The 14,520-nt window shown below is 28.9% G+C and overlaps 1 protein-coding gene across 7 annotated transcripts in view; it reads left to right on the forward strand.

Moving 5' to 3' along the window:
• The first annotated feature begins 2,390 nt into the window (after positions 1-2,390).
• LOC107440692 (cancer-related nucleoside-triphosphatase) overlaps positions 2,391-14,520 on the forward strand; it is a 63,073-nt gene continuing 50,943 nt past the window's right edge. For 4 of the 7 annotated variants that reach the window (XM_071177901.2, XM_071177899.2, XM_087157873.1 and 1 more), the window contains exons 1-5: positions 2,391-2,599; positions 2,692-2,854; positions 10,795-10,888; positions 12,668-12,850; positions 14,200-14,271. In XM_071177901.2, the coding sequence (XP_071034002.2) occupies positions 2,563-2,599; positions 2,692-2,854; positions 10,795-10,888; positions 12,668-12,850; positions 14,200-14,262 (540 nt within the window). In that variant the 5' untranslated portion in view covers positions 2,391-2,562 and the 3' untranslated portion in view covers positions 14,263-14,271. Of the gene's footprint in view, positions 2,600-2,691; positions 2,855-10,794; positions 10,889-12,667; positions 12,851-14,199; positions 14,285-14,520 lie in introns of those variants that run through there. The other 3 variants (XM_087157872.1, XM_071177898.2, XM_071177897.2) reach the window with 3 other exon arrangements.

Raw genomic sequence — 14,520 nt, forward strand, 5'->3', positions numbered from 1 at the left:
TTTATAAAAGCTTTTGTAGTAACCTATATATTATTTAAAATTTAGACAAATCAAAAGTTGCGTTAAATGCAAAGGAAAACCACGAAAAAGTCTTTTAGATAACTGAACAATAATAACAATACAGCTGTATGTTCATTACCGCAATGAATTATTTTTTTAACTATTAATTTTTTTATCATTCTTGACAGACAATTTGTCATCTTAGTGGATGTTGTGAAATACTTTTCTTATATATTTAACTTTTAACACGATTCAGAATTCAAAGTAACTTGCAATTTAAATATCAGAGAAAAATCATGTTTATAAAAGCTTTTGTAGTAACCTATATATTATTTAAAATTAAATTAAAATTTAGTCAAATTAAATGTGGCGTTAAATGCAAAGGAAAACCACGAAAAAGTCTTCTAGATAACTGAACAATAATAACAATACAGCTGTATGTTCATTATCGCAATGAATTATTTTTTTAACCATTAATTTTTTTATCATTCTTGACAGACAATTTGTCATCTTAGTGGATGTTGTGAAATACTTTTCTTATATTTTTAACTTTTAACACGATTCAGAAATCAAAGTAACTTGCAATTTAAATATCAGAGAAAAATCATGTTTATAAAAGCTTTTGTAGTAACCTATATATTATTTAAAATTAAATTAAAATTTAGTCAAATCAAATGTGGCGTTAAATGCAAAGGAAAACCACGAAAAAGTCTTCTAGATAACTGAACAATAATAACAATACAGCTGTATGTTCATTATCGCAATGAATTATTTTTTTAACCATTAATTTTTTTATCATTCTTGACAGACAATTTGTCATCTTAGTGGATGTTGTGAAATACTTTTCTTATATTTTTAACTTTTAACACGATTCAGAAATCAAAGTAACTTGCAATTTAAATATCAGAGAAAAATCATGTTTATAAAAGCTTTTGTAGTAACCTATATATTATTTAAAATTAAATTAAAATTTAGTCAAATTAAATGTGGCGTTAAATGCAAAGGAAAACCACGAAAAAGTCTTCTAGATAACTGAACAATAATAACAATACAGCTGTATGTTCATTATCGCAATGAATTATTTTTTTAACCATTAATTTTTTTATCATTCTTGACAGACAATTTGTCATCTTAGTGGATGTTGTGAAATACTTTTCTTATATTTTTAACTTTTAACACGACCCAGAAATCAAAGTAACTTGCAATTTAAATATCAGAGAAAAATCATGTTTATAAAAGCTTTTGTAGTAACCTATATATTATTTAAAATTAAATTAAAATTTAGACAAATCAAATGTGGCGTTAAATGCAAAGGAAAACCACGAAAAAGTCTTCTAGATAACTGAACAATAATAACAATACAGCTGTATGTTCATTATCGCAATGAATTATTTTTTAACCATTAATTTTTTTATCATTCTTGACAGACAATTTGTCATCTTAGTGGATGTTGTGAAATACTTTTCTTATATTTTTAACTTTTAACACGACCCAGAAATCAAAGTAACTTGCAATTTAAATATCAGAGAAAAATCATGTTTATAAAAGCTTTTGTAGTAACCTATATATTATTTAAAATTAAATTAAAATTTAGACAAATCAAATGTGGCGTTAAATGCAAAGGAAAACCACGAAAAAGTCTTCTAGATAACTGAACAATAATAACAATACAGCTGTATGTTCATTATCGCAATGAATTATTTTTTAACCATTAATTTTTTTATCATTCTTGACAGACAATTTGTCATCTTAGTGGATGTTGTGAAATACTTTTCTTATATTTTTAACTTTTAACACGACCCAGAAATCAAAGTAACTTGCAATTTAAATATCAGAGAAAAATCATGTTTATAAAAGCTTTTGTAGTAAATGAAATGAAAAAATTTGAAATTTTGAATGAAAATAATTAGAATTTCCATTACACATAAATGAAAACCAAGAAAACGCTTTATTAGCAAACTAATTGTACGCTAACAGGCTAGCTTGGAATGTTTACTAAAATGCTCTTTATTTTATTTATTTTTCGTAAGTACATAAATTGTGTGTTTTATTTCATTTCAAATATTTGAATTTCAGAATGATATAGAGAATTAATTTTAAGAACATACTAGTTTTCTTTTTTTTTTTTTAATTTTAAAATTTAAAAATTATAAATCTTTAAAAAAATCTGAAAAAAAAATTTCATAAAATTTGCGAATTTCAGATTTTTCTGGCAAAGAAACTAAATGTTATCAATTATTATTAATCATTACAACTTATATAAATCAAATAAAAAAAGAACAAATTATGTACAGCTGCAATAAACAAAAACCGCAGTTCACTAGAGGGCGTGGATATAGAGTACAAACTGGTTACTAGACCAGTGTTGTCAACGTTCACCGTGACGTCCGTTTGGTCGAGTGATTGATCTTTCTGCCTTTATATCTATGACAGTCACCATCAATGAAGTTGTGCGTTAACAGCAAATTTTAAGTTTTGCACATGCCTTAGTAATGTAAACATTAGCTGATTCTACATTTGTGACTAGAAATTAAAATACCTGAGCTTTTGATGTAGACTAACATGTTAAATAAACATGTTCTTTTAACAGGAGCGCCAGGTATGTCATGTTGAAAGTTTTTTGTTTTTTTTGTTTCTGTTTGAATCAATTAGTATGATGAACAAGTAACAATATTTTCTTCTGCATTTTAGGTGTTGGCAAAACAACTTTAATAAAAAAAGTCTGTTCTAAACTTAAAGAAAATGATAAGCATTGTGAGGGTTTTTTTACAGAAGAAGTAAGAACAGGTCGAGAGAGAATTGGTTTTGATATTGTTACTTTATCCGAACAACGAGGCAATTTAGCACGAGCCAGGTGATTATCAAAATCTACTGAAACCGATTATATATTTTTAGTGTTAGCAATATAAGTACAACTAACATATATCTGCTCTTGATTTATTTCCATATACAGTGAAACCTCCGTTACGCGGACATTCATGGGACCAAAAAATTTGTCCGTTTATGAGAGTTGTCCGTTTACGGGAAGGGTACCCTAATAACGAAATTTAACACCGTAAATTGTTTTTAGAATATTCTCAAAAATGTAGAAACAATTAAATAATATCTACAAGGATACTGTAAATATCTACAAGAATATTTATTTAAACAATAAGAAAGATAGAAAGAATATATAAAGAAGTTTTATATAAATACATAATTCTGGATGTAGCTACAGATAAATAAATATAATTTTCCTATTAGCATAGATACTCAAGTTAGACATATGATACCAAATAGGAGCGTACTGTCCTCAGTCCGTTTCAATCAGGGTTGGGTTTTTGACGTCAAAAAGTAGTTTTTGACATGACAAGGGTATAATACTGGTTTAAACCGTCAAAAACCTGTCAAAAATGTCAAAAACTAAAGTTTGCCAAAAAAATATATAAACTTCAAAACTACCAACAGTTGCCATGCATTATATTGAAATTTAATTATACTATAAGTAATCAGCAGGTTTTAAAATATTTTTTAATTAAAATTAAGGTAAAATAACAGATTTAAAATCTCAGAAATTTATATTCAAATGCATGTGCAGAAAAATTTTGCAAAAATTTTTTTTAAATATTTATATTTTGAAAAAAAAAAATTTTTTTTTTGATACTTAAGAAAATTAAAAGTTTATTACTATGCATTTTTGACATATAAGGAACATATAACTAATATTTATAAGGAACTTACAAGTTATGTTGTATAAATACAAACTTGATACAAGTGTATGAAAAAAATTTTTAATGTTATACCGAATATCTTTATTATCCAGTATGTTAATTTGAATTTAAAAGTAGTTATATTTGTGAATAATGATAAATATAATTCATATTGTTTATTATATTTATTTATAATTATTACACTTATCATTTTAAAACAATTTTTACCTCTTAATTTTTTCCCCCACTTGTATTAAGAATACAAATAATGCATATCTTGAAAGCAAGAAGTAATTATTCAACAGCTGAATATTTAGATATTCAACAAAACTATGTATATAGTATTCAGCAAAATGAAATTCACAAGTATTTGGATAAACTAAATTTTCAGCATAGTAAATGAATAGGCTGAATATACTGTAAATCGACACTAACTACTCTGTGTATTTAACAGAAAGCACTTAAATTTGTATTGTCTTATGTTAAAAAGATTATTAAGAAGATTTAAAAGAATATTAAAAAGATTTTTCTTTAAAAGATGTCTAATGTGCAAAACTGCTAATGTTTATCTTTAAAAATGTCTAATTTTTAGTATAATCTATACTATACACTAAATTTGGTTATAAATAAATTTCTTAATAATATCACTGCAGATTTTCAATAACACATGAAAATGAATACATAATATTACAAAAGATGTGAGCTTTCAAAAGTACAAGATTTTGGTTACTATTCAAAATATAAGTGTTTCTTCAAAATTTTAAATTTATTTTTTCTAGAACATATTTAGAAACACCATCCTTTATAAAAAATATTTAAATTTTATGTATTAATTAAATTTCACATATGAATATAGGTTTTTGACATTTTCGACATTTTTGACAGTGAGGTTTTTGACGTGACGGTTTAAACCATGGTTTAAACTGTCAAAAACTGTCACATGTCAAAAACCTGCCAACCCTGGTTTCAATTATTAGGTTCACATCCCCTTACACCTACTCAGTGGCGAATATAAGTTAAAATTTTGGAGGGGGCCCAACATTTAAATTTTTTTTAGTTTAAAAAAAACTTAAGTGTTGGAATTAAACAATCTCGTTATCATTTTTTTATGCTTTCAGTTTATAAACTATGAGTAAACAAAATTGAACGTAACAATTGATTTTATTTGGATTGACGACTGTACATACATATATATATATATTTATATATAAGAAGTTTGTCTTTTTAAGTAAAATTTACAAAACAATGTTCAGATTTCTTGGTACACTTGCAAACTTATCAAGTACTTCTTCATCGCTTATTTTAACGTCTCTATGGATGGAAAGTAATGCAAATCCATTAAGTCTATTTTCCGAAGTGGTGTTTCTTAAGTAAGACTTCAGTCTTCTTAAACTTGAGAAGCTTCCTTCCACAGTCGCAACAGAAACAGGTAGAACTGCTAGTAATTTTAAAAGAATATAAATGTTAGGGAAGAAAGTCTTGTCACATTTTTCTAAACAACAAATTGCTGTTTTGGGAAGATCTTCAGATTTATCCCGACTCCACTTTTCTCTCCATAACATAAATTCACTTTTCACGGTCTCTTTATGGGACAAATCGTCTTCGTAGAAATTGAAAGCAGCTTCCAGAGAACTGAAATCTGTTTTTATACAAAATTCTGGAAGTATGTGTTGTAAGGATGCAACTGTTTCCTTGTGAGATTGAAAGCGTTCCTTTAGGGAATTACAAAAATCGTCAAGGTAAGGTACATAAACAATTCGTCGATAGTACTCTTCCTTTGTGCTGTAAGGGACGTTGTTGTGGGCTGTTTGAAGACGACAAATTCTTGGAATCTCTTCTTTAATGTCGAGTTTTTCAGCAAATTCCTTTACTTCAACATACAGGGTTTTAAAGTTGTCTTCAGCATTTTCCCTTTGCTTCGATAGCAGATCTAAGACGCTTGTAACATTTGCCATGGCTTGAGAAAGATCTATGTTTCTTTTTTGAAGCGTCTCGGATAAGTTTTGTGTAGTTGACAGCATGCGGCTCAAAAGAAAAAGATTGACAAGAAATTGAAATTGACTGATAGAACTACCTAGAGCATGTGCCTTAGGTGCTGAGTCACTTGATTCTTCTTCTATTTTCAAAAGAGAGAGAATGATTGGTTCTAAAATATCTTTAAACAAAAACACAGAGTCGTGCCTATCCACCCATCGTGTTTCACAGAGTGAAATAAGTTTCTTTTTTTTCTGTTCAGGACAGCAGTCAGATATCGTCGATTTCAGTATTTCAGTTCTTTTGGCTGACTTGTGGAAAAATCCGCAGACTTCTTTGATAACGCCCATGCAATTTCTTATAGAAGGGATGTTACTTGCATCTGACAAACACAAATTTAGACTATGTGATGAACAATGTGTATACAAGGCCAGTGGAAGTTTTTCTCTGATAAAAGCTTATACCCCTCTGAATTGCCCTCTCATCGCGGAAGCACCGTCGTATCCTTGACCTCTCATTTTCTTTAAGTCAAATCCTAAACTTGACAAGGTCTCCAACACTGTGTTAGCTAAGCCTGCACCAGTAACGTCATGAACGGGGACGAAAGTTAAAAAATCTTCTCTAATTTCGTATGATTGGTCTTCAACATACCGTACGCAAAGAGAAAACTGCTCTACTTGGCTAATGTCAGTGGTTTCATCTGCTAAAATGGAATAAAAAATAGACTTCCTGACATTTGTCACAATTTGAGATTGGATTAAATGACCAAACGTGTCAATGATTTCGTTTTGTATAAAAGAACTGGTGTACATACTCTTCCCACCACTGTTCATTAATTGATCTTTAAGGTCTTTATCTCCACTGTTAGCTCGGTATCTCAGCAATGATCGAAAATTTCCGTCATTTTTTTCGGGTTCTTCTAGGCCTATTCGTCCACCATCACGATAACCTCTCACTGCTATTTGTTGCCTTCCACAAAATCTTATAGTTTGTATAATAGGAATCAATCTTTTTCTGTTTTTTTCAATGTCCAATTTTCTTTGAGAATTGACTTGATTGATAACACTGTCAGCTTTTTTTTTACAATGGATTTTGTGTCTTCAGCAAATCAAAACTGATGTTTTATGATAAATGCAATTTTCATGTTTACGAAATATTTCCTTGGCTTTTTTCAAATTATTAAATGCCCGTGTTACTAATGCCCCTGTTACTTGATGATCTCCTTTTCCTACAGTATTGGAAGGTGAAAATATTACGCAATATTTACAAAAAGATCCGGATTTTTCTTCAGAATAAGCTAACCACTCAAATTCTTCTAACCATTTCATTTGAAAAGTTCTAGTATGGGTTGAAGTAGAACAACTGGAATTAGAAGGAAATTTGTATGCAGGTTGTGGTTTCCAAACATTTTCTACAAGCGAAATTTTTTCTTCATTTGTTAACGAACGAACGGAATCGTTTTGACAATAGTTTCCAATATCATAGATATTTCTTTTTACCTGGTTGAAGTCCTCTGTAAGTGGGGCTGGATGTGGATCAACCGTACCAATACCTTCGAAACCAGAAGAAACATTCTTAGTAGCACAGCCAACTTCAGTACTGTCGCTAATAGACTTATTTACAATCTGTTTTTTTGCAAAAAAATTTATAATAGAAGCTTGTCTCTTCATTATGAATGCAATTGACTTAACAACAAATGTTTCCCGCTTATATAGATTGAGTTAGAGCGCATGAATTCGAGAAGCTTTGATTTCTGGAACAGTCTAAAATCTTCGAAAAGGAACCTATTCAAAATCTCGATTGGGTCTTCAAAATAGGCCACGCCTTCATTTTAGATTTACGATACTCTTAGCGCCATCTATACTTTTTTTCGGAAACTATTTGCTAGCAAAGCCATCCGAATATCAACTAACTATACGTGTATATATATAATTTTTTTCCTTCGGATTTCGGGAGGGGCCCTGGCCCCCTCGGCACCCCCCATATATACGCCCCTGCACCTACTTATCATTTGATAGGGAACATGGTTAATACCTTCTTGGAAAATAAACCTCCCTTGATTCGCAGAAAAAAAAGTAATGCATACCTGTAAGTCATGAGGACCTATGGAGATGATTATTCACAATTGATCAATCAAGTGTATGAATAAATGTTTCATTTATATAAACTCCTCAAAGATTATACTTCTGTTCTCTTTTTTTTTACCCCAGTTGTGTTAAATACAGTCTTCAAATTGATAAGAAAATTAAAGAAATTTTCAATGGGGAAGAAGCATTGAGAAAAGTCATTTCAACTTGAGGGGTCTCATAACCTGTGTGGTCCAGATGAAAAGATCAAAAGATGCTGATGTCAGAATTGTTTCAGGAGTGCAGTACCATTTTCTCTTCTCCTTTCTTTACAAAGATAAGGCAAGGTGACAGGAGAAACATTGATTTTTCGGTGGTGAAATAGCTTAACAATATTTTTAGTTATGGATAAGGCAAAAAGTTTTATTTACATGCTTTAAAAATGGTGAAAAATTTGAATTTTTTTAGCTTGCAATTTATTTAGAAAAAGTAGTGTCCGGTTTGTAGAGATTAAAAACAACGTTTCAGGACCAAAATGACTGTCCGCGTCCGGTTACGGGAGTGTCCGCTTTGCGGAGAATGTTCATAATGGTTTATTCATAGAAGATTCCCGGGGAAGGAAAAATATGTCCGTATTGAGAGGCGTTCATTTTGCAGGAGTGTCCATAACAGGAGGTTTCACTGTATATTGGTTAATTTTCAAATCTGGAAATATAAGAGGGTCCCCTCATTGTAAACTGTTACTCTCTCAAATTATCAAATAAAGTATCGTCTATGAATTAATGTCTCATAAATTTAAAAAAAAAATTTAGGAATAAGAAATATATTTCTGCATTGTAAACTGCACCCTAGATTTGCCAAAAACCATGTTTAGAAGAAAAAACCCATCCCATGTGGGTATTTTCATAATTTATCGTAAGTGGGGTTTTTCAAATATATTCCTCCTGAATTGATTATTGGAATAAGATATATTGTGTATTGGAAAAATATTGTTCGATTATAACCAAATAGATGAATAAAAGAAATGGTTATGGTAATAATTATTTTCGTCATTTTTCTGCTATCTAAATGTGTAACGAAGTGCATAATAATGAAGTTACTGAAATGCTTCTTTGTAAAATGTAAAGAATAATTTAAGTGATTAGGTATATAAATTATGTCTAAGCACGTAATTTGCTATAAGGTTCATGAAGGGAATTTCTGGAAACAATAATAGAACAAGTTGAGATCAAAAAATTGCCAGAAATTAATTTTTTACATAATATTCTATTAATTAATTTTATAAATAAATGTAAATTGATCAATTATTTATTTTAAAAAATATTATGATTTAACATTATGCACACGATGTTTGTGAAAGTAGAAATATTTTCTTAGAATACTACGTTTGGAATTTAAACTTAGGGAAACTAGTTCTCCCTCTCCCCCTCTGGGAAGGGTTTATTTGCAACGTATAACAAATATATAACAAAGCAACATATATAGCAATATATAACAAAATAATGAAAATAAACAAATTTGTGAAGGGTCCGATTAAAAAAAAAATTATTTTGTGAAGGGTCTGTTAGCAGACCCAAATTTCTTCTAAACAAACCCCTGATTAGGCACGATTTTGTTTTCCTCTAGTAGACCTCGGTGTTTTTGTGGTGTTGCATGGCAGAGGTATTTTATCTTCCAACGAACTTTTCATAGAAAATACAACTGTTGAAGTGACTGGGTTTATCTGTGGTGCATAGTTTTTTGGCTCTGTGGTACATTGGTTTTGGTTTTTTTAATGTTATAATACGATTAAATTTGTGACTTGTTATTTCTTAAATATTTTCCACAATTTCTAGAATAAATTTTTTCTACACACCATAAATAATTGAACTTTTAAAAATCATTAAAATAATTATTAATTTTACGATAAATTAATGTCTGCAATCTTTCTTAAAATCAGAAATTGTTTCAATAATTTTCATCATAACTTTTCAAACGTGCGTGTTAGGTTAGTAAATATTGATTTAAAATGCCTGCATTTGTAAACCAAATGATTTAGAACCTAAATATAATTAAAATAAGTTTAAAAATACAATAAATTGATTGAATTGATGTATTAAAATATAATAATTGATGAATCAGTCACTTTATCGTAATTTGATTTGAAATACCTAAGTAGTGTAATTAAATACCTAAAACTAAAGTGCTAACTCGAATTTGAAATTCGCGTTTTGTAATAACATGTTAAATACATCGGAGTTTAAAAAACATAGTGTAAAAGGCCAAAAATATGATAAAAAATATCAGATTTAGAAAAATCATGTGAAAGGTGCCAATAAAAGGATATAACTGCCAAAATAAAAACTATCATAAAACGGCAAGAAATTGTGATAGAATTGTCGCGAAACAGAAGCATCAAATAGTGTTATACTCAAATTTGAATTTCGAACATTCTATTAAACATATCAGTATTTAAAAAACCACAGAGAAGGGCTGAAAAAATGATTAATAAGTTTAGAAGAAGCCATTATTACTCCAGTATTCTCCATAAATAATTTACAAACATATACCAATACCTGATGCTCTTAGTTGAGACCTTTGATGTCGTCTTAAACATGCCCCTTCCCATAACTTCATTTGCAGAGTTAGTGAGTGCTGTTCACGAGGTTAAAGAATCGCAACAGTTAAAACCAGCAATTATGAATGACTTGCCTGAAACAGTTATGAAAGTTCTTTAGATTATACAGAAACAGAGTTTTCCTAGGAGTAAAAAATGTGTAATATTATGTAATACGTAACTGAATTTGACCCTCAACAATTTTTAAATTACCCTCTTATGCTACTTTTTGTGCATAGTTCTAAGAATAATCTCTCATTAAAAAAAATATCTAATTTCTTTTCTCATAAAAAAAAATTGTATTCTATAAAAATAATTAAAGGCATGCTAAAAGACAGTCACTAAAGGAGTTTAGGATTGTCTCTTACAGTGAGAGCTTGGAAATATTTAATTAGTAAAGACTGTGAAAATATTCAATTGTTACAATTGTTAATATAGAAATAAAATTGGTTTTATTTATTTATTTTAGTATTCCAAGTAGTAGAACAACTCCCAAAGTTGGAAAATATTCAGTTGATGTTGAGTCTTTTGAAGCATTGGCTCTACCATGTTTTAATTGTTGTGTAAGTAAAATTATAGTGATTTGTTGGAGGAAAAGAAACTATTTATATTCTTGTGCACATTTGTGGAAAAACAAGCATCTGTTATGTTATATAAGTTATTTTGCTGCCTCACTCCTAACAGCACAGCTAAAGAACAGGTAAACTTAGTTGAAGATTCAGTTTGAGTTTCTGTTCTAATTTGACAAAGTTGAAAAAAAGCATGTGCGATGATCTTCACTTTTTATCTTCTGTCTGTTGCTAAATATATTTTTTACCTACTCTGATAAAAACAGTTAAGGGAAGGTATCGGATAATAGTTTAGCTCTTTGTGCACACCTTTTCCATACAGTGGCCTGTGAGGTCGTAAGGTAGTGACAATGTGATTGCGTTTCTGTAGAGTTACCTCATTTGCATACCCAAATAGTAGGGTATGGACATTTTGAAGCATAGAAGCTTAGCCCAAATCCTTGTTTTTTTTAAATTTCTTTGTTTACCTATCGTTAATATGGCCAGCCTTCAAAGCTTAACATGGTGCGTAGCATTTTTAAAAAGTGCTTATTTTCGATTTTTAAAAGCCCTTAAAGTTGCTTTTTTCATTGGGTGTTTTTGAAAAGTGATAATTTTTTTTTCTTTCCTTTACCATGTATTCTGCAAAAGGGTGCTTTTCGCATTGTTTTGTTCAAAATTTTCACAATTCATTCAACCACAATCCAGTTTATGCTTACCGTCAGTCGGTAGGGTATGAAGGCGCTAATCGTTTTACATGTTGGATAAAATACTTGCGATTCTGCATGTACGCCTAATGAGCTGGGTTCGGTGAGATTCTTGCTCTTTCATGTGCTGCATTTTGCAAGATATTCAAAATGATGGGGGGGGGGGTGTATTTCACCCCTTCATCAGTTGTTGTTAGGCCACTGGGACCATATCCAAGAGTTCATAGGTTTGATCCCAGGCCGGTTGAGTCACATAGTCCTCCATGTTCCCATAACAAATCAAAACCTCTGGGGGTACTGATCTAGGAGATTCCTTGTCGTCTGGATTGGTTCAAATTTACAAGAATACGGAATTGAACATTAGTAGTCATGAACCCAAAATTGGGTCGGCTGTTCAACGACGAATGAAAAAAATCAATGGGATAAGTAAATAGGATAAGACTAGTTTAAAAGTAAAATCACTTTAATGTGTAAAACGAAAGAAAAAAGCATTACTTAGCTATAACGAAGAAATCAGAATAACACTAAGACAACATTGTTTGTTAATGTCTCATATCTTGCATATTTATTATTATTATAGAATTATTATTTGTGGAAAAATTATTTTTTATAGAAAAACAATTGTAATTGAGAGCATTTTAAAAAAAAAATCCAACAAATGTATCTATTTTGGTTTGCCTTAGATATTATAAGATTAAAGTTAATGCGATTCATAGAATTGTGTCATATAGATCTTCTAGTGTATGCAGATATTTTTACTGAAGCCCAAATGACATGCAAACATTTCAAAATTTCATATTTATGTTTATTTTAAAATGGCAGATTCCCATCAACATTTAAACTGAAAATCTGACATTTTTATGAGAAAAAACATTTTTGTTCTATTCAAACTAAAGTGTTTATGTAGAATTAATTTAATATTAAATTACATAGCAAAATAAAAGTAAATGTTTCTAAAGATTTTTTTTTTTAAAATAACATACCTTGCCTTTTTTTAATCTAAGCCTATTTAAATTAAATTAGCCAACCATGATTTTTATACTCGTATTTTAGTTACATGATTAATTGCTTTTGTCTCTTTTGAAAGGCTGCTTCTATCTTAGTTTTGGATGAAATTGGTAAAATGGAATTGTTCAGCAAAACATTTTTAGAAGAGGTTAAGAAAGCATTTTCAAGGACAGATATAAGAATTTTAGCAACTATTCCTGTATCTAAGCAGCTGTCTTTTGTGAATGAATTGAGGGATCGAAAGGACTGTTTGTTGATTGAAGTAAGTTAATTTCATTTTCTGTGTTAATTGAAGTAAGTTAATTTCATTTTCTGATTTCTATGACCACCATAAATGTTTTTGGACTCCTATCATTGAAAATTATCTGTAACATTTAAGCACAAATCAATGTGTCTAAATTACAATGAAACAGAACATAATACTGTCAAGCCTCGTAGTCAATTTGTAGGGGAGGGGGCAGAAAATATGTTCATGTTAAAAGTAGCTCACATAATCAGTTAGGAAATTTTTTTATGAAAATTGTACAATGCATGGATATTTTCTATTATCTATATCTATTTGTGTTTTTTAAGCATAAATTTCTACTGTTAATATGCAAATTAATATATATTTCTTTTCAATAAAATTTCTTTTGTATTAAATTAACAACTTTGATACATTTTATCGGCATAAATACAACTAATTACTTTAAAAAATAAGGTTCTAACGGTTATAAACTTAAAAGAAGACCAAAATATTGTGGTTCAGATGTAATTCAAAAAGTATACTCACTTTCTCTGATCTTTGTACTTTGATTTACTTATATTTTCAGATTTTGTTGAAAACAAATAAATAAAAAGTTTATTGAAGAGTAATTAACCGATAGGAGTACACTGATTTTTTGCACAAATTAGAGAGAATTATTAACAAAATAATTGGTAATGCTCTCTGTTTTTGTTTTTATCAACTATATCAGAGTCTGTAATAAGTGCATGTGTTATTACATAATCATCTATAAAACATAGTCTTTAAAGATATTTATTCTGGAAACAAATTGTACGTTTGAACATCAACAACAAAATTGGTTTCTTCTAACAATCGACTTAGATATGATTTAAGACTAGATATGCATATTGATATTAATTGACTTAGATATGAAAAATCCTTTTTTCTTTCTTTCTCCAAAACATTCGTGAATTGCTTCTGTAGAAATCATTTTTGAAGTCATTTTTGAAGCATTTTCATTTCTTACTTGAGTAAGAAAGGTAAGGTTATTCAATCAACAATTTTTTTAAAATTAATTTTTAACTGTGTGAGAAATATATTTTCAACGCATTTTTAGTTTATATTATTGGATATTGCATGATTTTCAAATGCATCTTATTAGTAAACAAGTATATACAAATAATTTATAATTTTTTTCATCTTAAAATAACACCCATTGCATGATATTTTACTCCGTATCTCTATATTATGCATAATTAACATTCTTATTTTATATTGAATCTTTTAGTATTGATCAAGAGGAAAAAATAAACTATTTAAATAAATTGTTGATTGTAACTAATTAATAACATACTGATGTTTGGCTTTTTATTGAATAATTTGATATCTCTTTTTCTTTTATTTAGGTATCAAGAGAAAATAGAAATAATTTAGAAAAAAGAATTGTTGACTGTTTACTAGAAAAATAATAAAAAATAGTAAGTCTTAGAATTCTGTCTTAGTTTTTGTTTCTCATTAATCCTTAAAAAACTTTATTATTAACTCTTAAATTGTAATATAATATATATTGATTTCTTATTTTTCTATGCATTTAATTTAATTTAACTCATTGAATTTTTTTCACTCTTTTTAATTTTAATCATGCAATTTTATTATTTTAAAATTATTTTCTGTTTTTACTCTCTAGTTAGACCAAATTTAATTCGTTGTTTATAAATACACATGTT

Source organism: Parasteatoda tepidariorum, chromosome 2 (genome assembly GCF_982258835.1).
Source record: "Parasteatoda tepidariorum strain Cologne lab strain chromosome 2, Ptep-v5.0, whole genome shotgun sequence".
Taxonomy (NCBI): domain Eukaryota; kingdom Metazoa; phylum Arthropoda; class Arachnida; order Araneae; family Theridiidae; genus Parasteatoda; species Parasteatoda tepidariorum.